The sequence below is a fragment of the Amphiprion ocellaris genome, chromosome 19, assembly GCF_022539595.1.
Source record: "Amphiprion ocellaris isolate individual 3 ecotype Okinawa chromosome 19, ASM2253959v1, whole genome shotgun sequence".
NCBI lineage: Eukaryota > Metazoa > Chordata > Actinopteri > Pomacentridae > Amphiprion > Amphiprion ocellaris.
In genome coordinates, this window is record NC_072784.1 from 30,341,836 (window position 1) to 30,366,960 (window position 25,125).

Here is a 25,125-nt window from a genome sequence, read left to right on the forward strand (position 1 = left end):
ACCTATCCACCTACCTATCCATCCATCCATCCATCCATCCATCCATCCATCCATCCATCCATCCATCCATCCATCATCCATCTATCTATCTATCTATCTATGAGAATCTTTCGTTCAATGCTCAAACTACTTGGATTTGTCCAATAACATTCCAAAATCCTAGATAATATTCATCTTGCTATTACAACAAACAAAGACCAACAGCAAATTCATTTTTTCGAGTTGGTGGATCTCCAAATATTTGCCATTTTGTGCTGATAAATTACTTTAACCAACACTAGTTCTACGTTAATTAATGGTTTCAGCCATTCAATGAAGGAAATCAGCCTCTCTAGTTTGAAGATCTGCTGATTTTGTCAATCTAAATACTGTGGGGTATTTTTTAGTTTTTGGTTGAGACATTAAGTTGGAATTAAGAAAATGAAGTTTATTGTCATTGTACAGACCAAATTATGAACTGATTGATTGAAAATGATGAGATAAATAATTAGCAACACTCCAGGAACTCAACTGTCCTTCTAGATGCTCATTCTTGCTGTTATTGCTACACTTTATTTAGACTTTTTGAAATACCAGCATGGTATTGCACGTTAATTTCCTTATTTTTCTTAAATGCAACATGTGTAAGTTACTGAATTTGCCCAAGAAGATAAATAATCCATCTATCTGCTGTGCACTCGGCTGGTATCACTGCCAAAACATCTAATTGCCTTTTTAATGGTTTAATCTGCAGACAGTTTGGGGGTTGAGGGTTCAATCCTGTCATTTTCTTTCTCCACCGTCACCCCACAGCTCAGACTTTGGTAATATTCATAAATTCTGAATTCATCACAGAGATGTTTCAGATTGTTTGGATATTTATCATTCCCCCCCCACTAAATCCCACCAGCTTTAAACGCTCACTGCTCCAATTGTAAATTTTAATGCCAGTGAGAGGTTTTTCATTTATTTATTCAAAAGCGCATCTCCTCCATTGGTTGGATTGGACGAGGGTGGGGTCTCACTTAAGAGCCGTTGACGTAGCCCTGGTTGGCAATGGGTTTTAACAGAGAGGCAGTGTGTGGAGGAACAGAGAAAAGTGTTCTGGAGACCAAGATAAAGGATGGAAAACTGAAGGATGCGGTGGTAAGGAGGTCTTGAAATGTTCTCCTTCAGATCTCCGTGGAGTGTCAGGAGTGGAAACAACTGGTGTCCTCTCAGGTCCACAGCAACAAGCAGCGGGTTCTGAGCATCAGGTGACGGCTCAGACACAAGCCCCTCTTCTGTTTGCTCTTCTCCGGGGCTCCACTTTGACCACAGGAGTAGAGGAAGTGGACGCACCTCAACAAGTATGACCGAAGGATCCGCGGCCTGACGCGCTCTGGCGCCGCACGTTGGACCGGTGAGTGCGGACTAGTATGAAGCGCCATGGCTTGGTGTGACCGCGGGGTTCAAACGCTGCTGGCCACAGTGGGGGCTTTCGCTGCCTTCAGCCTGATGACCATCGCCATCGGGACGGACTACTGGCTCTATTCGCGGTCATACATCTGCAACAGCACCAATGCCTCCACTGACGAGACCCAGTCGCAACCCAAAAGTAAGAAGGGCGATCTCACGCACTCCGGGCTGTGGAGGACCTGCTGTATTGAAGGTAAGCCGGCCAAAAGTCTAACCTTATACTTACAACACTTTATGTGACACAGTGACTCCGGGGAGCACAACTCTGTCATTTTAAAAAGGAAATAGTTTGTTTTTGCGGGGAGTCTTTTGTGTCTCAGTGCGCACAGTCGTTCGAGCGCACTCCTTTTACGCACGCCAAATGCTGCTGCCTGGAGACGGATGGGCAGCAAGAAAACCATCAGAACTGTGGAGCAACTTTCAGTGGATGTAGGTGAGATGGAGGAGGAGGCACACAGGTAGTCTGCGGACTTTAGTGGCAGATTAACGGCAAAGAGGCCGCCGGTGTCCCGCTAAGCGCTCATCTCAAGCCGTCTGCCAACTGTTACGTCGCTTTGTTCAGGAAAAAGCGTCACGCAGTAGATTCTGCTGTTTAGTCTGCTGGAGAATGTGATGCCAAAGCGGCGCGTCTCAGCCCATTCACTTTTAAACCGGTGGCTCCCAGGAAATGTGCGCGCTGTTAGTCTACTTTCATTCATGTCTTCATTGTATCCTATGCTGTTGCTTGGCAACATCCCTGAAATCGCTATGGAAACATGCCCGGTGATTTAAAAATAGATGACTCTGAGTTCACGTCATGTCCAAGCAAAATAGAAAAATATGTATTTGTTGTGAGAGAACATGAGATAAAGGTTTCTTTTCGTCTTTTTGGAAAGTGCTTTTGAGTGATTTTACGGGTTTGCTGTTGGAGAAAGGAGGTGCGCTGGCGGTGACGTCTTTTTTCAGAGGCAGACAGACACTCATTCATTGACCAACCTTCCTTCCAAACACCCCTTGACTTCTCGCCTCAGCTATCAATGAGAGAGTCGCCGTGACTGGGTGGATTCTGTCATGACGCACGGATGGATAGAAACAGTTTGAAATGAGAGAAGAAGAAGAAGAAAATACGAGAGCAGAGAAATAAATAAAACTCACACATTTATACTGAATCTATAAAAATACAAAATGACTGGACTAAATATATCTTCAGCAGCACAATCTCACTTATTTTAATGTGCATGTCACTCAGTATGAAGATTTCTGAGGGTTTCTAGTTTTATTATTCCCCAAAACATCATTTTATTTGCAGCCAGATGCAGAATTAGGGCCAGTTTTACTAAAAGCTCTCCAGAGAAACGTAGAGGAGGCTGCAGGAGGAGGTCCACCCTAAACACAGCACACTATGTTCCACCAGGAGCTGCCATCAAACGTGACAGTCTTACTGTCATTTCTGCAGAATGCAAAAACAAAACAAGAAATAGAGTTTAGTTGGAAGAAGGAAAAAAAAATCAAATCCTACTCTAAAGTGTGTTCGTGTGCATTTACCATTGAGTATCTTGTCTTTTTTTGACTATAGTAAGATTTTCTGTCACTGAAAAGCGGTTTGAATCTGTTTCTCACACTAAAAAGCAGCAGAATAAAATCCATTTTGCATTAAAACTAAACACCACAGCTTTAATGCCTTTGCAGGATCTTCTGCATCAGGCGGTTTTCCATGTTTGCTGTTCATTCTGCTCGTTTTGATCCACATTTACTGTCATCCGAGCCGTACAAAAGCTGAAACTGATATTATTCCTCTGTTCTGCTGAGGTGAAGCTGGAAGATGGTTACATTTCTGTCTCTCAGCCTAAAACTACAAGGGTCATTCCAGAACCGGACGACATTTCACCCATCAAATTTCTAATAATCCATGTAGAAAGTACTAAAACATGCAGCTGTTGTGTAAATGTTCTTGTCCTGAGACCAAATCTAAAAAAACTTTAGCTTTTTCTCTTGTCCCACCCCCCTGATGACCAAACTGAATCTCAAATAAAACAGTTAAAAGGAAATTTAATAACGGGAGCATTTTTTTAATCAAAATAATATTTTAAATAATTATTATGCATGGAAGGTGTGTCCCACAACATGTTAGCATAACCTGTTGATGATGTTTTTTTTTTTTTGTCCTGTTTTTGACGTTTTCAGTTTCGTTTCTGTCGTTCTGTGTCTTGTTTTTGTCGTTTTATGTCTTGCTTTTGTCATTTTGTATCTTGTTTTGTCATTTTGTGTCTTGTTTTTGTCATTTTCTGTCTTATTTTTGTCATTTTGTATCTTATTTATTGTAATTTTGTGTCTTGTTTCTGTTGTCAACATCATCAATCAGTTTTCTTAAAGAACGTGTAGAGCAAAGCTATGTCCTCTCTTCTATTTTTCATCTTTTCATCCCATTGTCAGCCTTGATTGAATGTCTCTCTCTACCTCATATTATCAGGATCAGACTAATTCTTTGGACTGTTTTCCATCAGTCAGTTTGTCCTCTTGGTCAGCAGTAACAGCAGCTAAATATCTAGCTTCTACTGCTGAGAAAAAGATCACATTAGCATGGATTAACAACCCTGTTACTGTGATTAGAGTAGGGTTAGCAAACAACACAGAAAACATGGAATAAAAATGCTACCATTGATGTGGAAGCTGAGCCAATCAGTACCTATAATTGATGAATATGGAGCAGAAAACTGTAAAAGAGAAGATTTATTTTTCAAACATTTTGAATCCTAAATGTCCTCCTATTTCCTGAATGACCCACAAGTTGCTGCATGGTGGCTCTGTTGTCATGGAGACTCATAAGTGTAGATGGAGAAGCCTCGCAGCCTCCCTCCAACACACACACCCCTCCGGTCATAGCGACAGAAACACACACTGGGTTGTTGACGGGGACGACATCACGGCTACAGGCGAAAACATCACCACGTCTGCAGCGTCACGCACATCCAGTAATAACCTCGCTCATCACCTCGTCTCCGGCTGAATGACAATGAAGCAGCAGGCAGGGATGTGTTTTAAAGCGAGGCCACTCATTTAATGAAGCTGTTTTAATTCTTCCCTGTTTGTTCTCCCACATGATTACCGAGAGGCCAGGGTGGCACCCACAAATGCACCTCATTTACATCAGCAAGGCACGGAGAGCTGTGACTCCGGCAAATAAAAACCGGCTGCCAGAATGAGAAATAACTCAACGAAAAGCCAATTAGCAGCAGTGCATGTTTACAGTAAGCGTCCCAGCTGGCGGCAGATTGGTGCATGTGGGGAGTCAGCTGTTTTTCCTGGGGGTCAGTGGAGAGGAGGCGTCAGTTTATGGTCACTTTGTCATTCTCACCATGCTCCACAAGTGTGCAATTAAAACGGAACAACTGAGAAGCCATGCGGGGGCACTAATTAGCCAGCAGGCCCTGATTTCCACCTCCATCACTCCGTCCTCCTCCTCCACTTCATGAGCACTCTCGCTTTTTTCTCCTCTCTTTATAGGTTTAACTCCTCGGTCTCATTCTTCTTCTTCCGTGTCACGGCTTCCTCTTCTGTTACTCTGCTTTTTAGATTAACCCTCTGCGACCACCCATGAAGAAAATGCAGTTTGTCCACTACTTATCCACAACTTTACATGTTGAAATGACAAAAACATCAATTCTTTAAGTCATTTTGTTCCAAAAACAGTTTATCAGTCATTCAGTTTTATTCTAAAATCTAAATTTTACGATCAAAGTTTGTGGATTTTTGAGTGCTGCTCAGATAAAATTAGTGAATCTATTAATTTAACCCTCTGTTACCAGGGCCAATTAAGCTCAAAGCAAAAAAAAGTAGTTTTTCCACTAAAGATCCACAAATGTACATGTTGAAATGACCAAAACATCAATTCTTGAAGTCATTTTTTCCACAAACTGTCTCGAAGCAGTTTCTCAAATGTGAATGTTTCCATGAAAGTTTGTGGGTTTTTGACAGATGGTCTCAACACAAAAAAGCAGTTTTTCCACCAAAGATCCACAAATATACATGTTGAAATGACCAAAACAAGCCATTTTTTTCTTCCAAAAACAGTTTCTCAATTGTTCAGGTTGATTCTAAGATCAACATTTTGGGATTGAAGTTTGTGAGTTTTGACTGACGGTCAAATAAAATGAGTAAATCTGTTAATTTAACCCTCTGTTACCAGGACTGGATTAAGCTCCAGTGTAAAAAAAAAGACATTTTTCCACTAAAGATTCATAATTTTACATGTTGAAATGACCAAAACATCAATTCTTTAAGTCATTTTTTCCATAAATTGTCTTGAACCAACTTCTCAAATGTGAATATTCTCATTGAAGTTTTTGTTTTATGACTGATGGTCAGACAAAGTTAATAAATGTGTTAATTTAACCCTCTGGTAGCAGGGCTGGATTAATCCAAGGAAGAAAAAATAAAATAAATGCAATTTTTCCACTGAAGATTCATAGCTGTACATGTTGAAATGAAGAAAATACCAATTATTTAAGACATTTTTTCCATAAACTGTCTTGAAACAGCTTCTCAAATGTAAATATTTTCATTAAAATTTGTGAGATTTTAACTGATACTTAGATAAAATTAGTAAATCTGTTAACCTGTTGTCTTCATTTATGGGCACCAAAAAATACTGTTTCCTTGTCTGAAAAAAATCCAAAAATTCAGGGAAAAAATCCCCAAATTTCTGAAAATTTGCAAAATCTTCAGGAAGAAAATTCCAATAATTCCTTAAAAGTTTCCCTTAAAAGTTTTATTTAAAAAAAATCCCCCAAATGTGGCAAGAAAATTCTTGTAAATGTCCTCAAAAAATGAGTGAAAATCTTCCAAAAAAATCCTAAAAATATCTAAAGTGATTCCATATATATCAGTAAAACTTGTAATATTTTCTTTAAGAACATTCACATAAAAATCAACCAAAATCCAGCAAAATTCACTGGATTTTGGTTGATTTTTATGTGAATGTTCTTAAGAAACATTTTTAACATTTCTTTTTTTCTACCAAAAAATGTTCAAAGATTTCCCAAAAATGTTGAAAATGTGGACATCAGAAATTTCACTGCGAAAAATTTATTTTTTCTCCACATTTTCAAACTTTAAAACGGATCAATTTTGACCCGCAGGATGAGACGAGGGTTAATTTAACCCCCTGTTACCAGGACTGGATTAAGCTCAACGCAAAAAAACAAAAATGCAGTTTTTCCACTAAAGATCCTCAACTTTACATGTTGAAATGACCGAAACATCAATTCTTTAAGCCATTTTTTTTCCAGGAACAGTTTCTCAGTTGCTTAGTTTGATTCTAAAATCAAAATAAATGTGCTAATTTGGCTTCATATTTCACTATTATCTGACATTTTATGCACAAAATCTATTATTAAAGAGCGCAGCAGTCAGATGTGTTGATACTGGGAGTAATCGCGGTTTGATGTGACCTTCCTCGAGGCTTTTCTGTCTCAATTATGTGACAATTTCAGCCATTTGACGAAACACAACCTGAAAACAAACGAGCTCGGCGTCGACTCAGACGGTTCAGGCCCCTGAGGGTTTGAGTTCTGTTGTCTGGATGTTAATCCACCGTTCATGCCTCCGTCCAAACCCCGGCTCTGACACAAAGAGGTTGAAATGAGAGAAAATACACTGGAAATGAACCGTGTGAAGCTTTACTGCCAGGACTGGAGACAGAAATGATGAAATGTTGTTTATTAATGTCAAACAAATGTGTTCTCTCCAAAGAGATGATGTGTTAATTAGAGGAGCCATTATTTGGATAGCTAACACATTTAGACTACAGATAGGAAAGTAGTATCAATATTTACATCTAATTCTAAGACAGAATAACAGGAAATAAGTGTACTCATCAAATAATAATAATAATAATTATTATTATTATTATTATTATTATTATTATTATTGTTATATTATAATTGCAGATATTTGCTATTTTTTCCTTCCTTTTCTTTTTTTGTTTCTACAGTTTTTGAACATTACAGTATAACACCTTCTTGTATGATTTTTTCAGTCATAATAATAAGGAATATGACATAATATAATATTACATTATACTATATTACATTACATATTATATTATATTTTAACACTGTTTCTTAGAATATATTTGTTGTACAGATATTTGCTCTTTTTTCTCTTCTTTTTTCTGTACCATTTTTGAACATTGCAGTTTAACATAATTTTGCATGATTTTTTTTCAGCACTCTTGCTTGATTTTCACTTTTTTTTTAATGGGATTTTTTTTGAAAGCGTAGGTGAGCTGGTGTGCTCGAGAGAAAGACGCGAGGACTTCACAGATGTACACATTTTAGAATGACATCTGAACCATTTTAAGGCATGAATTTTCATGAAAAGGCTCCAAATATGCAATAGAAATGAGTTTTTTGGGGGTTTTGAAGGAAACTTTACCTTCCTTCTTGCTTTCTGTTGTTGTCATGACCAAAAAAACTGAAAGACAACCATGAAAGATAGAAATGCTTATCAGTCATGGAAATTTAACCCCTAAAAGTGCGCTAATGCTCAAGTAACACTGGATGTTCCTGTTGTTATAAGACAGGGGTGTCAAACATGTGGCCCGTGGGCCAAAAAAGGCCCTCCAAAGGGTCCAATCCGGCCCATAGGACGACTTTGTAAAGTGTAAAAATTACAGAAAAGACATTAAAGGTAGATTGTAAATTTGTAAAACTATAAATTTTAAATAATTTCTAGATCATGACAAGTTGTTTGGATCAGAAGGTAAAATACTAGATTGTTCTTTGTTCTTTTGTCATTTTGTGTCTCATTTTTGTAATATTTTGTCTCGTTTTTGTTTTGTGTTTTGTCTCGCTTGTGTTTTTTTAATCTATTTTTTGTCATTTTCTGTTTCACTTTATTTGTTGTTTTGTGAATCATTTTTGTCATTTTGTGTTTTTTCTGTCTCACTTGTGTTGTTTGTCAGTTTTTTTGTCATTTTGATTCTCGCTTTTGTCATTTTTTGTCTCGTTTTTGTCAATTGTCTTATTGTCTTTTTTCCCTTTGTAACTTTTTGTCAAATTGTTTGTCTTTTATGTTTTGTTTCATGTCGTTTGTCTAATTTTTGTAATTTTGTGTCTCATTTTTGTAATATCAACTTGTTTTTGTTTTTTGTCTGCTTTGTCTGACTTTTGTAGTTTGTCTCACATTTTTGTTGTTTTGTTTCTCGTTGTTTTGTGTTTCCTTTTTGTCTTGCTAGTGTTGTTTGTCTTATTTCTGTCATTTTGTGTTTTGCTTTATTCGTTGTTTCGTGTGCCATTTGTGTCTTTTTGTTTCATGCTTTTGTAATTTTTGTGTCATTTGTGTAATTTTTTTTCTTGTTTTTGTACATTTTATGTCACTTTCTAACTTTTTTGTCTAATTTTTTGTCTCTTTTTTGTTTTGTCTCGTGTCGTTTGTCTCATTTTTTGTGATTTTGTTTCTCACTTTTGTCATTTTGTGTCTCATTTTTGTTATATTTTGCCTTGTTGTTTTTATGTCTGTATGTAGAACCTGAACTAGAATGAGTTTGACGCCGCTGCTTTAAGACAATATCAGGTTTCAGTCAGGTAAAATATGTAAAAGAGCACTAACGGGCTGAAAAGCTTTAGATCTTTAGCACCATGCTGGGAATCTATTTAATATGTACATTTTTAACGGGCTTCTCGACAGACTACATGTGGTTTTCTCCCAACAACTTGCGCACATTGGAGCTGCGTTTGAAAAAACTGCAGCCTGGTGACAATTTAATTAACCAACTGTCAGTCATATCAACGCTGAATCACTGATGTCTTCGCCAAATTGCTTTTCTTTCATCCTCACTTGGATTGGGAAAAAAATAAAAAATAAAATCGGAGGGGCTCGTTTGATTACACAGATGCTTTTATACTCCATCCTGGCATTCCCATCTTCCAAAGTAATAAATGTATGCAAGTGTGTGTGTGTGTGTGTGTGTGGATTTGATATGAAGCCTCGAACCAGTGCTCCCTCTGCTCACAGCTTAATAAAACTAATCACTGTGCTCTCCCTCGTCACTCAGATGGGCAAGAAACCAGGATGAAAGTAAAAGCAAAGTGGAACAGGGTGCTGCGACTCCTGTTTTTCTGTCGTGCTGTTTTGTGAAAGCAAATGGTGCAGCCAGAGTGAAACGGCGTATTAACGTCACTTCTGATTGGTTTAGTCATCAATCTATTTGCAGGGCTGTTGAAGTGTGAAGACGGAGAAGTGAGGAAGCTTAACGCCATTAAATACTCTACTCCAAGTGGTGGCTCGACAGGATGAACGCTATTGGTGCGTTCTCGCCAAGGCCTGCGTTCTGATTGGTTGAGCTGCATTTATTCAAAAATAACGACGACTTGCATCACGCTGTTGCCAGAAGCTCCACAACTGCCACGTGTTTGCCGTCTCATATTTTACAGCCACCAAAACACAATGAAAATGTCAAAAATGTCCTCAAGAGATTGTCTATGTAAATGAGCTCATTAAAAACTAACACGGGTTGCCATGGCGAGGAGGCGGAGAGGCTCAGCATGGGGCTTTGGCGGCTCCAATCAGGATAAACTGTGGTTTTATCTGCTCTGATCAACTGCATTTGTTAGCACATTTTAAGTATAAAAGGAGTGTAATATTAGGCATGTGTTTTGTACAGATACTGAATCACATGACCTAAACATGTAGAGTGTGGCGGGAATTGATGGGACTCAGAAACACCCCCACAATTTAATCTGTAAACTGTTCCTCATATCATTTCTGATGGATAAGTCCTGATAAGTCCTCAGCAGTGGATTTGTAGTAGGATCACAATCATGTGATCGTCAGCAGGAAGTGATATAGTGGTCACTTGTCATCAAAATTACTCAAAAACATGTCTAAAAATGACTAAAGAATATCCAAAATAACCTAAAGCATATCCTAAATTACAAAAATTTGTCCCAAATGATTTGAAACTTGTCCAACATGACTAAAGATTGTCCAAAATAACTCGAAGTGTGTCCAAAATCCCCCCTCAATATGGCTCAAATAATGTCCAGAATAACTTGAAAAATGTCCTAAAAGACATAAAAATTGTAAAATGATTTTAAAAATTGCCAAAATGACTCAAAATAGTCCAAAATGACTATAGTCAAGTACATAGTTACAGTGATGCCATGCTGCTATCTCGCGATGATACAGAAATATTTAACAAAATCCGTGGATTCAGACTATAAGCTGCATCACTGCCAAAATCTAATCACTTGGTCCTTGTGTCATTTCTGACCTTCCCTGAAAATTTCATCCAAATCCATTTGTTCGTTTTTGAGTAATGTTGCTAACAGACAGACAGACAGACGGACAAACATACGCTGATCATCACATAACTCCGCTGTTCCTTGGCGGAGTAATAAAAGCCAGGTTCATGGTAAGAAATCCATGAATGAAATGAATGAATAGTAAATGTCTAGACTTATATTTTCTCTATTAATTCTACACCACAGTACAAGAAAAGTGCTGTTTTTTTCTATTTTCATGCCTTGGATATGTTTTGGGGACAAGCTTCAAGTAAAGTGTCATTTATAGCAATAAAGTGCATATTTAAGCTTCGCATTTCAACATGAGTCCACTGGATCTAGTAAAAGCCAGCTAAATAACTAGATACGTGTGAATGAATTAATAATAAGTGTCTAAACTTACATTTCCCTTAGTAATTCTACACCACAATACAAGAATAGTGCTGTTTTTTTCTATTTTCATGCCTTGGGTATGTTGTTTTAGGCACAATCTTTTAGCTAAATGTCATATGATATTTTGCTAAAAGATTGTGCCCACTTTTCTTGTACTGTGGTGCAGAATTAGTTGGAAAATTTTAAGTTTAGACACTTATTATTCATTCATTCACGCTTCCGATCATGAACATGGTTCTTAATTTTAAAAAAAACCCATAAAAACACACCTTTTACCATCAGTTTTGACACAATATTCCTGTTTTCCGTCCAGTCTCAGACTCTAAAGCCTGTCTGACGCCTTTCTGCTGTCCCTATGTGTCTATGTGTGTGTGTGTGTGCGTGCGTGCGTGCGTGCGTGCGTGCGTGTGTGCGTGCGTGTGTGTGTGTGTAAGAAATAGGAGACAATATTGCAGCTGATTGGAAATCTGATTATAAGTGGATGCCTTGAGGCTGGTGATTTATGAGTGACAGTTATCAGTTCGATGTCTACGTTTAGTGTGCGTGTGTGTGCGTGTGCATGTGTGTTTGTGTTTGTGTGGATCCTGACTGGGAGGAAGGAGCGAGCGGAGATTAAAGAAGGGAATCAGGTACAAGGAAATGAAACAACAAAAGCCCAGAGAGCAGAGGAAGGAAGGGGATGGAGGAAAGACGGGAGTTTAACGAGGAGAAGAATCAGGAAGTGGTGAAACGAGGCCGGGTTTAGTGAATGTGCTCATCGAGAAATTAGGGAGACGTGACGTGTTGTGACAAACTGAGAGCCGATCTTACAGTCGTACACATTACATGGGAAATGATGGGTTCCCCGGCCCAACTGGAGCCGCCAAAGCCCCATGCTGAGCGTCTCCGCCTCCTCGCCATGGCAACCCGTGTTAGTCTTTAATAAACACATTTACATAAACAATCTCTGGAGAACGCTTTTGACATTTTCATTGTGTTTTAATAGCCATAAAACATGAGACGGCAGTTCCCCGACACGCCCACGTCCCCTCCACGGATCCTCCCGGCAACAGCGTGATGCACGTCGTCGTTATTTCTGCATTAACGCAGCTCAGCCAATCAGAGCGCAGGGCTCGGTGGCGCATTTCCTGCTCGATTTTAACAGTCATATCTGGCTTTTTTGCAGATTTTTTATCAGTTCCAGTGGACTCATGTTGAAATTAGAAGTTTAAATATGCACTTTAATGCTATATTTGACATTTTACTCAAATGTTGTGCTCAAAACATGTCCAAGGCATGAAAATAGACAAAAACAGCACTTTTCTTGTATTGTGGTGTAGAACTAGTCGGAAAAATGTAAGTTTAGACACTTGAAAAAAGTGGAACATCTACCACATCTTTAGACTTAGCCAACTTAGTAAGTTATAGAGTGATTTAACAGAAAGATTTTTCATTTTTAGCGAGATTTTAGCAGCCATATCTAGCTATTTAGTAGTTTTTTACTGGTTCTGGTGGCCTCGTGTTAAAATTAGAAGCTTACATATGCATTTATTTGCTATATAAGATGTTTTACTTGAAGCTTGTGCCCAAAACAACATATCCAAGGCATGAAAATAGACAAAAACAGCACTTTTCTTGTATTGTGGTACAGAATTAGTTGGAAAAATGTAAGTTTAGACACTTATCATTCATTCATTCATGCTTCCAATCAATTCAATTCAGTCCAACTCAATTGAACATGTTCTTTTGGGCACAATCTTTTAGCAAAATGTCATATATTACAATACAGTGCATATTTATGCTTCTAATTTCAACATGAGGCCATTGGAACTGGTAAAAGTCAGCTGCATAGCTAGATACAGCTGCTAAAATCAAGCTAAAAATGAAAAATCTTTCCATGAAACTGCCTCATAACTTGAAATTAGAAGCTTAGAAATGCACTTTATTGTAGTTTATGACATTGTGCTCAAAATTTGTCCAAAAAGCAACATGTCCAAGTCATGAAAACAGACAAGAAAAGCTCTTTTCTTATATTGTGGTACAGAATTAGAAAAATGTGAGTTCAGACACTTATTATTCACTAATTCACACTTCCACTCATGAACATATTGAACTTATTTCCACTCATGAATGTATTTTAAACAAAATCTGCATAAAATAACATGTCCAATGCAAGGAAATAGACAAAAGTTTGTTTTAGGCACAAGCTTCAAGTAAAATGTCATATTTAGCAATTACATGCACATGTAAGTTTCTCATTTTAGCATGAGGCCACCAGAGCCAGTGTCCAATGCAAGGAAATAGACAAAAGCAGCACTTTTCTTGTATTGTGGTGCAGAATTAGTAGAAAACACATATGATCATTCATTCTAGCATATGTCTTTTTTTAACATTTGGATTTTCTATCATGAAAGCAACTTTTATTTAAAAAGTCTGTAACTTCTCAGCTAAATTCAGTTAATATCACACTCGTACTTTTATACCTAAAATGTGCTCACAAATGCAGCTGATATCAGAGCAGATAAAAACCACAGTTTAATTTAGTTTGTGGTTTTGGAAAGATTAAAACTCTCCTCTCTCTTAAAAGTCATTTATCCCTCTCACTCAAGTCCAGAAACAGTTTCTCCGCTACGATTCTAAACACCCACCTTTATATCAACAGAATACAGACTCCATTTCCCAGGTGTCCAGAGGTGAGCCGCCCTGCCACCATTGTCTGTGGCTGCAGCTTTTAAGGGCGCTGGCTTCCATTAACTGGGTCTGCTGCTTAATAAGGGACATCAAATTAATTAGTGTCAAATCAGTCGGTGGAAATGGAGCACAAGTTTCTGTGTCTAGTCACTGATGGAAAAAAAAAAGGAGCTTTGGACTATTTTAAGCAGCGATGTGAGACTTTGTGCCTCGTGCAAAAAAAGAAGAAGAAAAAACACATCTGGTACACGTGGTTAAAATACAGACACCTTTGCTGTTCTGTTAATTGCTGTAAACACCAAATCATGCTGCAGCATCGAGGCTCGGAGCAGATTTATATGTGTGTGTTTATGTGTTTCTATGAGGCGTCTGACTGAGTTTTATACAAAAGCACACCTTTTACCATCAAATATGTACTTTATTGCTATAAATGACAGAAAGTTGTGCATAGAACAACATGTTCAAGGCATGAAAATAGACAAAAGCAACTGTAACCCGGGTGATAAAACCCTAGTTAGAAATATAAATAAATAAGTATATCCTCCATTCCCGTCTCCAAAACTGTCCTGTCAAATGCGTAATGACGTCATACGTCACGCTGTGCGTCCTGTCACGTGACGGTGCGCGGCCAATCGGGTTGTTTTATATCCGGAAGTCACTCGCGAGCCGCGAGCTTCAAGAGGGGGACACGTTGGGAACACTTGCTGCAAGGTACGGTGCTATTTTCGCTTAATTTCGTAACATTAACTATTAAAACTAAAGCAACACGTTTAAAACTATAGGAGCCAACTACCGGAGCCGCCAGGCGTCGTGTGGAGTCGCGGGTGTTGATTAAAGAAGGAATTGGTGAGTGCGTTAGCATTAGCATTCTTCTCATTCATTTCCTATAGGGTTCAACTAGCCAGGCCACCATATTAATTTGAATGGGGCTGGTTAGCATTCATCTTTCATGCCCGGTTCTCAGAATATACTTAACTAAATGAAACGAAATCACTGTGGTTTACTTATTGAAATGTGTGTTACCTATTTATGACTTTTAAATGCATATAGTGCCATTTTTAGGCCAAAGTTTGATTTGTTTATTGGTCCTATGCATCTCCATGCACTTTAAACCCAGTCCACTTAGTCAGTGTGACTGATTATGCACTTTAGCTTTGGATGCTTAGAATTTTTGACACTTTGATTGTAATGAATATTTTAATATGACAAATATTATATTATTTATTCAATTGGGATTTATATTTTGAATTGAACTTTGATTATTTATATATTGTACAATATAAGAATTGACACTGCTATTTATAATTAATATTTGGCACTGGTCTTTTTGAATGTATTTTGATTTATTTTGTGCGCACTGGAAACTTAATTAGTCCTGTCCTTTATATAGGCCAGGTGATGGCGAGCTAGACCCAAAGAATTCTAGGCCCACACCGCCTGAAGAACCCTGGAGCGTGAACTGAACTGGACCTCCTGCACCTCCTCCACCTGGTTGGGCTGGTAGGAGGCTCCTTTAAGGCAGCCGCCCCTTTCTTTTACTTTTTGCCCCTCGCAACAACTCATTCTTGGCCCAAACCCATTCACCACTCGTTCAACACTCCCTTTCCCTGGACACTGCCCTTTCCCTCTGGACGATTTGGGCCACTGAACTGTTGTGTGTGTTCTATCTCGGGTGAACTTCAGAACTCTTTCACGCGTCTAATGGATCGTTTCTTGTGTGTTAATGGATCCATCGAATAATGTTTTCTTGTGAAATAATTGTGACTTAATTCTGTACTTCTCATGAATGGCCATTCACTTTAAATGTTAAATGTTGTTTGTCTATGTCAAAATATAATATAATTGGTACCACCTAAAACTTATATCATTGTGTTCAGTCTCCTTTCCTCCACTCCTAGAGCCGAACTTAGATCTGTCTGATCTCTAGCCCAATTCAACCAATACTCTAACTGCAAACTAGTACTAATACAGCGCTAATAGTAGCGGCATATAGGCTACACAACACTTTTATTGTATTGTGGTGCAGAGTTATTAGGGAAAACATCAGTTTAGACACTTATTTCATTCAGATACTTGTCATAGTTGGATTTCCAATCATTAAAACAAAAATCTGTAATCTCTCATTTGAATACAGTTAATATGTTCTGTCATGTGTGCTGTGTTGAGTGGATCATAGAAGACCAAACTCTAGGTGATGCAGCTTTTACAGAGAAAACAGCAGAACATTTACCACATCTTTACATTTAACCAACTTAGTAAGTTATACAGCAATTTCACAGAAAGATTTTTGGATTTCTAGCCTGATTTTAGCAGCCGCATAGAGCTGTTTAATTAACTTTGGCTCCATGAGTTGCTTTAAGACGACGCATTTAGCTGATTGTTACTAGTTCTGGTCACTTTGTGTTGAAATGGGAAGCTTATAAATGCACTTTATTGCTATTTATGACATTTTGCTCAATGATTGTGCCTAAAACAACATGTCTAAGGCATGAAAATAGACAAAAACAACACTATTCTTGTACTGTGGTGCAGAATTAGCTGGAAAAATGTAAGTTTAGACATTTATTATTCATTCATTCACACTTCCAACATGGCACATATGACATAACATATTAACTGAATTCAGTTGAGAGATTGCAGATTTTTTTAAATGAGAACCATATTCATAATTAGAAGTATGAATGAATGAATAATAAGTGTCTAAACTTACATTTTTCCAACTAATTCCATATCGCAATATAAGACAAGTGCTGTTTTTTTTTTTTTTCATGCCTTGGACATGTTGTTTTAGGCACAAGCTTCAAGTAAAATGTCATATTTAGCAATTACATGCACATGTAAGTTTCTCATTTTAGCATGAGGCCACCAGAGCCAGTAAAAATCAGATAAATAGCTAGATAGGGCTAAAAATCAGGCTAGAAATGAAAAATCTTTCTGTGAAATCTCTGTATAACTTACTAAATTGACTGAAAGTAAAGATGTGGTAGATGTTCTGCTGTTTTCAAGTGTCTAAACTTACATTTTTCCTAATAATTCTGTACCACAATACAAGAAAAGTGCTGTTTTTTTCTATTTCCATGCCTTGGATATGTTGATTTGGGCACATTTTTTTTTTAGCAAAATGTCATTTATAGCAATAAAGTGCATATTTAAGCTTCTCATTTTAACATGAGGCCAATAGAACTGGTAAAAAGTCAGCTAAATAGCTATATAAGGCTGTTGGAAATCAGAAATCTTTCTGTGAAATGGCTGTTTAACTTACTAAGTTGACTAAATGTAAAGATGTGGTAAATGTTCTGCTGTTTTCACTGTAAAATCTGCATCACAGAGTTTTCTACGATCCACTCAACATGGCACACGTGAACCCACCCTGCACCATCTGTAGATTATGTTATCATCATGTTAAAATATGCTAATTATTCCCTAGTGCAGCCCACCTTTATTACTTTGTGCAGAATGAGTGTTTGCAGGATGCTCGCAGCTGGAATGAACACCCAGCGTCAGCTCCACCATCCATTAACCCCACCTCTCACCCCTTTCTCTCTGTTGTTTATACTCCTGATCAATTACAGCGACAGGCCTCTCCGAGCTTCACCCATGTAATCTTCCTCTCACCTCACCATTAAAACCTTCCTTTTGTTGCTCAAATAGACTTTTTGTTCCTTCCGGCGCTCAATCATTCACCTGAGCTGGATTTGGAAACCAATCTTAATCACACCGCCGTTCGGTCCCACCAGTTCTCCTCTTCAAATATGTGTGCACTGAGCCGTGATCTCCAGTGTTTTTTTCTGGATTCGCAGCAACAATGGTTTAGGTCAGAGGTGAAAGTCTCGACAATCAAAGAGAGATTGGAACGAGTTAATCCAGGAAAATATGCAGCTTTTGCAGTTGAGGTTTACTCTACGAGAAGGGAAAAGAATGCTGATTAGAAAATAGGCTGTAACAGCAATCTGCAACAGGGGTGTCAAACTCATTTAGTTCTGGGGCCACATTTAGACAAATTTCATCTCAAGTGATCAGTAAAATCACAGCATAATAACCTATAAATAACCACAACTCCAAATGTTTCATTTATTTCAGTGCAAAAAAGTACAGTCTGAATATATTCATATTTAAAGAATTATCTTTTCACAAAACATTATGAACAAACTGAAATTTCATAAGAAAAATAAATTCAATGTCAGCTACATTCAGCCTCAGTTTATCATTTACACATTACAACTTCCAGATCACAGTTTATCTACAGAGAAACAAAACAATTAGTCACAGTTATCTGGAACTGAATGATAGAGTATTTTACTTTATGATCAAAATGACAAAAGTCAGACAAAAAAAGACAAAAAAACAACAAAAAACAAGATAAAATATTACAAAAATGAGACAACATGAAACAAAACAGAAAAGAGACAAAAAAATTTGACAAAAAAGTTAAAAAGCAAAAAAAACATGGACACAAATGAGACAAAAAATTAAAAAAAACAAACAAAATGAAAAAAAAATGTACAAACACAAGCGAGACAAAAAAACACAAGATGACACAAATGTTGCACAAAACAACGAATAAAGCAAAACACAAAATGACAAAAATGAGACAAACGGCACGAAACAAAAACAAATAGACAAAAGATTAGACAAAATAGTTACAAAGCGACAAAAGCATGGACACAAACAAGACAAAAAATGACAAAAAGGAACAAAACAACAAAAAATAGACAAAAAACACAAATGAGACAAAAAGGAAACACAAAACGACAGAAACATGAGACAAATGACAAAAGTCAGACAAAAACAACAGGACAAAATATGACAAAAATTAGAGAAAATGACAAAAGCAAGAAATAAAATGACAAAAAAATGAGACAAAGGACATGAAACAAAACAAAAAAAAGACAAAATGTTTGATTAAAAAGTTAGAATGTGACAAAAAAATGGACAAACGACAAGTTAGACAAAAGAAAAAAAACAACAAAAACAAGAAAAAATATTACAAAAATGAGACAAAAAAATGACAAAAGATCAATGAACAATCTAGTATTTTACTTTATGATCAAAACAACTTGTCATGGTCTAGAAATTGTTTTCAATTTATAGTTTCACTAATTTACAGTTCTAATCTGCAGTTAATGTCTACTCTGTTATTTTTGCTATTTACAAAGTTGTCTTGTGGGCCGGAGTGGACCCTCTGGAGGGCCGATTTTGGCCCACGGGCCAAATGTTTGACACCCCTGCTCTACAAGGTCTTTTCTCGGTGCTAAACAGAATAAATAAAGCTGGCCTGACAGTTGACCAAAGAAATGGCGTGTATTCCTTCTACATCCTGTTCAGACATGAAAAATAACCTGGAGTCATCTGAGTGGCGGCTTCCCACTCCATCCTGCTTCCTCCAGTGGACACGGTTTAACAAAAAAAAAACTGGTCCCGAGGCCGATCCGGCACCCACACATCCGTCAGACAAACCAAACAGCAGCAGAGGATCATAATTCATCATTAAAGCGCTTGTTTTTGTTCCCGCAGGCATCAATCAGGGCAGCTGCTTCAGAATCAACCATTTCCCCGACGACAACGACTACGACACCGACAGCTCTGAATACCTGCTACGTAAGTGTTACCAAACCATGAGCCTGTCAGTCTTTACAGGGTGAACCGGAAGTCCACTGACCTTTAACGGATTATATTTGATCGGTCAGACAGAAAATAGTCGTTCTATTAATAGAAAAGCTGATAAAATGCAGAATAAAAGCATTAGGTTAGCATATAAATATCCAAATAGGTTTAGTTTTGCATTACATGCATCATTAAATTATGAACACACGCTGCGATATTGTTATTTATGCATGCTTTTATATCTGACACTGTTATCCCTCATGGTTACTGAGGTCGTAATGTTGCATACCTTGGTTCTTCTACTTTATTATTCTTTCTCAGTAATTCATAAAAGATAATTTGATATTCTAACATTTGCAATGCGCTTATTTATTTTCTTACTTGAGTATTACGGTGCAGCATCAGCAGCCTTTATTGCACCTTCCCACCACTTTCATTTATCTTTTCATATAATAGAACATATAAAAGACTTTATTTTATCTGCAGTGCAGGATCAAACAACATTAAGTTATATAAAATGCTTGTTTCAACCTGTCTAAACCAGCTTTTTCCTTTTAAAGTTCAAGATATTTTTTCTATCAATGAATGGGTGCAGTTCCTCAAATGGCCACTAGAGGCTGGATCAATGCCCATAGACCTTCATGTTAAAATGTATAACTGTACATTAGAAATATATGTATTTACAGCCTGGTATAAAACAGAAATTTGGTCTCTGTAGCTAGTTTTCCTGCTTGTGACAACTATGTAGATGGAAGATCTTTACAGAATTCACCTGTTTAAATTGTATTAAGGTTTAAAATTATGCCTAACTAGGGATGTGACTCACTCGCCACCCACCTCTGGATTAGCTTCGAGTTGAGAACAGTAACCAATAGCTTCAAAGTCACTCACGAGTCATGAGTATTTGTCATCTTTCTTTACAGTCAGTGGTGAAAACTGGTTTAAAAATGACCAAGCTTACACAAAAACTATGACTAGTCTGACATGCAATGAAAAATTTATTCATGAGCACCATTCATCATATTAATCAGCAAAAAACCTTCAATTTAAAGCACAGCTGATTCAGTTTCTGCCAAATATGCAGAGAAGAACAAAGTAAAATTTCAACCTTTGGATAAAGTAAAACATAAACTCAGTCCATTAGTTGGACTAAATGAAAAGAAGATTTAATGAATAACTGAATAACTCACCATCCTTGAAAACTTAAAAAAAAAATCTAAATGGCAGTGATTCATTTTTTGGATGGTGACAGTCAAGCTTTTTAGTAAAGCTTTATCACAACAAGGGCCCAAAGTGTAAACATTAATGGATTTTTCAAAAAGTCAAGGATGAAAAAACACATACAGGAAGAACTGGAGGTTTAAAAAAATGTGTTGTTTTTAAAAAATCCTGAAATGAAAATGCATGAGGTATTTTTTTAAACTAGAGTGTTGGTTGATGGACGAACTTTTTTTTGTAATTCAGTTTTACATTTTTATGCCGCTGCAGAAAGACTGGAAATGTGGTGAAAGTGGCGCAGTAAATTATCCAAACCAAACGCTTCCTGCTCAGGAGATTTGCTCTCAAGTGGCACGTCTGCCAGAGTTCTTGGAATTTGTTTCCTCCGATTAAATACTCTTCACTCGTGTCTCTGCAGGTATAGTTCGAGCCTCCAGCATGTTCCCCATCCTCAGCACCGTCCTGCTGATGCTCGGCGGGTTGTGTGTCGGCGTCGGACGAGTTTACAACAAGACCAACAACGTCCTCCTCAGCGCTGGAATTCTGTTTGTAGCTGCAGGTGAGCTGCTTGAAAAACACCGTCAGAAACATGTCATCGGTCATGCAAACGTAAAGATTAACTTTATTTTCCACTGAAGAAGTAATTTCAGGAGTCAGTTCCTTCATTTTGGTGCAGGAAGTGCTTTCTTAGGTTGTTTTTTAAAAATCTAATCTCCTTTTATTATTTTGCTAGATGAAGCTAATTGTTAAAGTTTTGTGTACAATTTGAAAACTACACTGCTTGTCCAAAAAAAATATATGGTGTACACTCTAATGTTTCATTGGACCTCCTTTAGCTCTGAGAACAACAAATTCACTGTGGCATCGTTTCCATAAGCTTCTGCAATGTCATAGTGTTTATTTCTGTCCAGAGTTGCTTAAATTTTCTACCAAGATCTTATATTGATGATGTTAGAGTCGGACCAAAGTCTTCTCCAGAACATCCCAAAGATTCTCAGTGGGGCTGAGGTCTGGACTCTGTGGAGGACAATCCATCTCATGCTCCCTGATCCACTCATTCTCAATGTGAGCCCATGAATCCTGGCATCATCATCTTGGAACATGTCCATGAACATCAGGGAAGAAAAACTCCACTGATGGAAAGACCTGATCATTCAGTATCTTCAGGTAGTCAGCTGACCTCATTCTTTGGGAACATAACGTTGCTGAACCTGACCAACCCCAGATCATAACTCTAACCCCCACAGGCTGGTAGGAACTAGCCATGATGAGGGCATCACTTCATCTGCCTCTCTTCTTACCCTGATGCCCCCATCACTCTGGAACAGGGTAAATCTGGACTCATCAGACCACATGACCTTCTGCCATTGCTCCAGAGTCCATTCTTTATGCTACCTAGCAAACTGAAGCCTTTTTTTCTGATTATTCTCACTGATCAGTGGTTTTCTTAGAGCTACAGCTGTTTAGTCCCAATCCTTTGAGATCCCTTCACACTGTGATGTGGAAATGTTCTTACTTTCACTATTAAACATAGTCCTGAGTTCTACTGTTGATTTCCTACCATCATCTAAGAGTTTGTTCTGACCACAGATGATGGTTCTCCACTATCCTTCAGGTTTTAATGATGTGTTGGACGGTTCTTAACCTGATTTTAGTAGTTTCATCTCCTTAGTTGTTTTCTTTGCTTGATGCAGGCCAATAATTTGACCCTTCTGAGAGATTAACATCCTTTCCATGACCACAGGATATGTCTTCCAACATGTTTAAGAAATGAGAAGCTACTCACTGCATCAGCTAGGGTTAAAGAAGTTGTTGCAGCAGAAACTTATTCATCACGCAGTAATTATCCAATGGAAGGCTCTTACCTATTTGCTGAGTTAAATCCCGGTGGCAACTTTTTTTTTGGACAGGTAGTGTATTTCATTCCTTTTTGTGCAGATTAGCAAGGGGTGGTGTAAAAGAATAGAAAAGTGGCTGAGTTTACGGTCACGTAAAGCTAAATTATCGTTGCACATGATTCATTAAAATGGGAAAAGATCTATGGAAAGCAAAGCACAGGAATTCTGTTAGTAGCTGCAGGTGAGCTGAATCGGCACATCATCAGTCATGCATTCATCAAGATTAACCTTATTTTCCAGTGAAGAAAGTCAGGATCTATCAGTGTGTGTCATTGAACAGTAATGAAAAACCTGGGATCTTTGTTGGCTCCTCCTTTTCTTGTCTAGTCATTTGTTTATTTGCCTTTTTCTGTCTCATTTTGAACTTCTTTGTCTGTTTCAGGTCTGAGCAACATAATCGGCATCATTGTTTACATCTCCAGCAACGCCGGAGACCCCAGTGACAAACGCGACGACGACAAGAAGTACACCTACTCCTACGGCTGGTCCTTCTACTTCGGCGCCCTCTCCTTCATCGTGGCTGAAACGGTGGCCGTCCTCGCCATCAACATCTACATCGAGAAAAACAAAGAGGTCCGTTGGAGGGCGCGGCGTGAGTTCATCCGCTCACTCTCTTCCTCCTCGCCGTACTCAAGGATACCAAGCTTCCGCTACCGCCGGCGGACGTCCCATGCCAGCTCCCACTCCACGGAGGCCTCCCGGGAGAACTCGCCGGTGGTCGGCCTGAAGGGGGCACCTTCTTCCAGCGGGCCCCTCGACGAACTGTCCATGTACGCCCTGGCGAGGGACAGCGTGACGGAGAACACATACAGCCCCGAGCACGAGAGCGCAGAGTTCCTCCAGGTGCATAACTGTTTCCCCAACGATTTAAAGGACGGGGTGAATCGCAGGACCACGCCGGTGTGAGAGGCGTCAACATTCATTCACGGATTCACTCACGGATAAACAGGAAATGATGGACTGAGACTCTTATTTTGAAGGGACAGCTGAGCAGAGGAGAAGCCAATTAACAGACTTAATTATCTGCTTTTAGAGCTCATCAAAGCAGAGTTACTGTTGTCTGTGCCGTAGCCGACCAGAAATCAGTGTTATCTTTCAGCAGACGCTTCGGTCTAATCGCCACTACACTTTGTGGGTAAACTTAAGGTTGAGGTGTGCCAATCGAGCAGCGTTCTACCTGTAAATTACACAACAAGGTGCTAAATGAAACGTAACCTTCAACTTGAAAGTGTTCCATTTGTGTTTGACGTGAAAGTGTGGACCGTGTCCTCGTGTTCGGTTTTAATCGTAGCTTTGAAAGAGGCGATGGGATCTTAGAATAATGTGACACCTTTTGAACAAATCTTTATAACACATCTTTGTATGGCGGGAGCCGGTGTTTTTACGAAATAGCTGCCTCGCTGAGTTGTAACGTGTTGAATGTTTAGTATTTTTAGCAGATTGTACATCCAATCCTCGAAGTGATATGAAAGGTTTTGTCCCCCTCGCCGTCTCTTCCTTAATCTTATTCTTCTCTGACATTTGTCGCCGGAACAAAATGTTCTTTTCTGTCCATGGAGCACCTCAGTTCAGCTCTTTATTCACTTCCATATCAGTCTGCCGTCCTTCAGTCGCGGCCCCTGATGGATTGAGTATTTTCCCGTCACAGAAGAAGAGCAGCCGGGGTGCCCAGAACTGTGCTCAGGTCAAGACTTCCTTTTCACTCTGAATGGAGCCTCGTCATCGAGCGTTTTACCGGATAAAGATCAGATCCAGGCAGAGAATAAAAGTCTGTCTGTCACACAGCCTGTGAGTCCATCTGGTGGCCTCGTATCCCCCCTCCTCATGTCAGACGAAGGCAGAATCAGAGGGAGCTGTGTGGCGCCACAGATCTGAAGGATTTGGCTCTAATGTGAGGACATGTGTGTGTAAAGCCATCCTGCACATCTGCTCTTTCTTTTAGTTCTCTCAGGAAATACCGTGTTGTTGTGGCAGGTTGAACACTTTTGAGGTCCAGTTCTTCGCTTCGGACCGGTGATAAAAGAAAACCTTGTGAAAATGATTTAATAAAAAAAAAATGTCATTATCGTATATAGTAAAAGCTGTGAGTGTTTGCTCGGCCGAAGCAACTGCAGAGTAGTATTTGATTGTACTTAGTGCGTCTGATATTCCATCCATATAACCAGCTGAGCACATGTAAAAGAAAAGCCATCGGTGTGGTCCATTCTGAGTGTAGATCCTTCATTTTTATATCCGGTGTGAGAAAAAAAACTGTTTGTTTGTAATGTAAAGCTGTAAAGTTGTATATAAAAGCACAATAAAAAACAATGAATGTGCAAAGACATGAACAGAATAGTTTGCTGAACAACGTCTCGTGCATTTTAATTCACTGTTTTTATATTCCAACTAGGACTCCGGTATCCATACATAATGTGCGCATTCATAATGTTGCCGTGATTTCTGCCACAAATTTTTTCAAGATTTAAGCCATTGGAAAGGATAGAGCAACTGAGCAGCCTTGGCGGAGTGCTGCAACAGTATGTTTGGGACCAAACTTTCTGAAAAAAAGTCATTGCTAATCAACTGTAATTCCTGCATTTTTATTTAATCTGAATTTGTTTTTCTTATTAACTATTTAGAGGTACTACCCCAGATATATTACA

The 25,125-nt window shown here is 38.4% G+C and overlaps 1 protein-coding gene across 1 annotated transcript; it reads left to right on the forward strand.

Moving 5' to 3' along the window:
• The first annotated feature begins 1,026 nt into the window (after window positions 1-1,026).
• On the forward strand, window positions 1,027-24,817 carry LOC111577378 (voltage-dependent calcium channel gamma-4 subunit-like). Its single transcript, XM_023283625.3, has 4 exons — window positions 1,027-1,630; window positions 19,278-19,361; window positions 21,004-21,144; window positions 22,866-24,817. Exons 1-4 carry the CDS (start codon window positions 1,408-1,410, stop codon window positions 23,387-23,389), a joined length of 972 nt encoding a protein of 323 aa, XP_023139393.1. The 5' UTR covers window positions 1,027-1,407; the 3' UTR covers window positions 23,390-24,817.
• Window positions 24,818-25,125: the final 308 nt, after the last annotated feature.

Excerpts from the sequence above, each read along its gene's own strand:
- LOC111577378 (XM_023283625.3), top strand. The coding sequence starts at position 1,408 with ATGGCTTGGTGTGACCGCGGGGTTCAAACGCTGCTGGCCACAGTGGGG. Across the intron at positions 19,362-21,003 it reads CAGCTCTGAATACCTGCTAC|GTATAGTTCGAGCCTCCAGC; the intron begins GTAAGTGTTACC and ends GTGTCTCTGCAG. Across the intron at positions 21,145-22,865 it reads AATTCTGTTTGTAGCTGCAG|GTCTGAGCAACATAATCGGC; the intron begins GTGAGCTGCTTG and ends TGTCTGTTTCAG.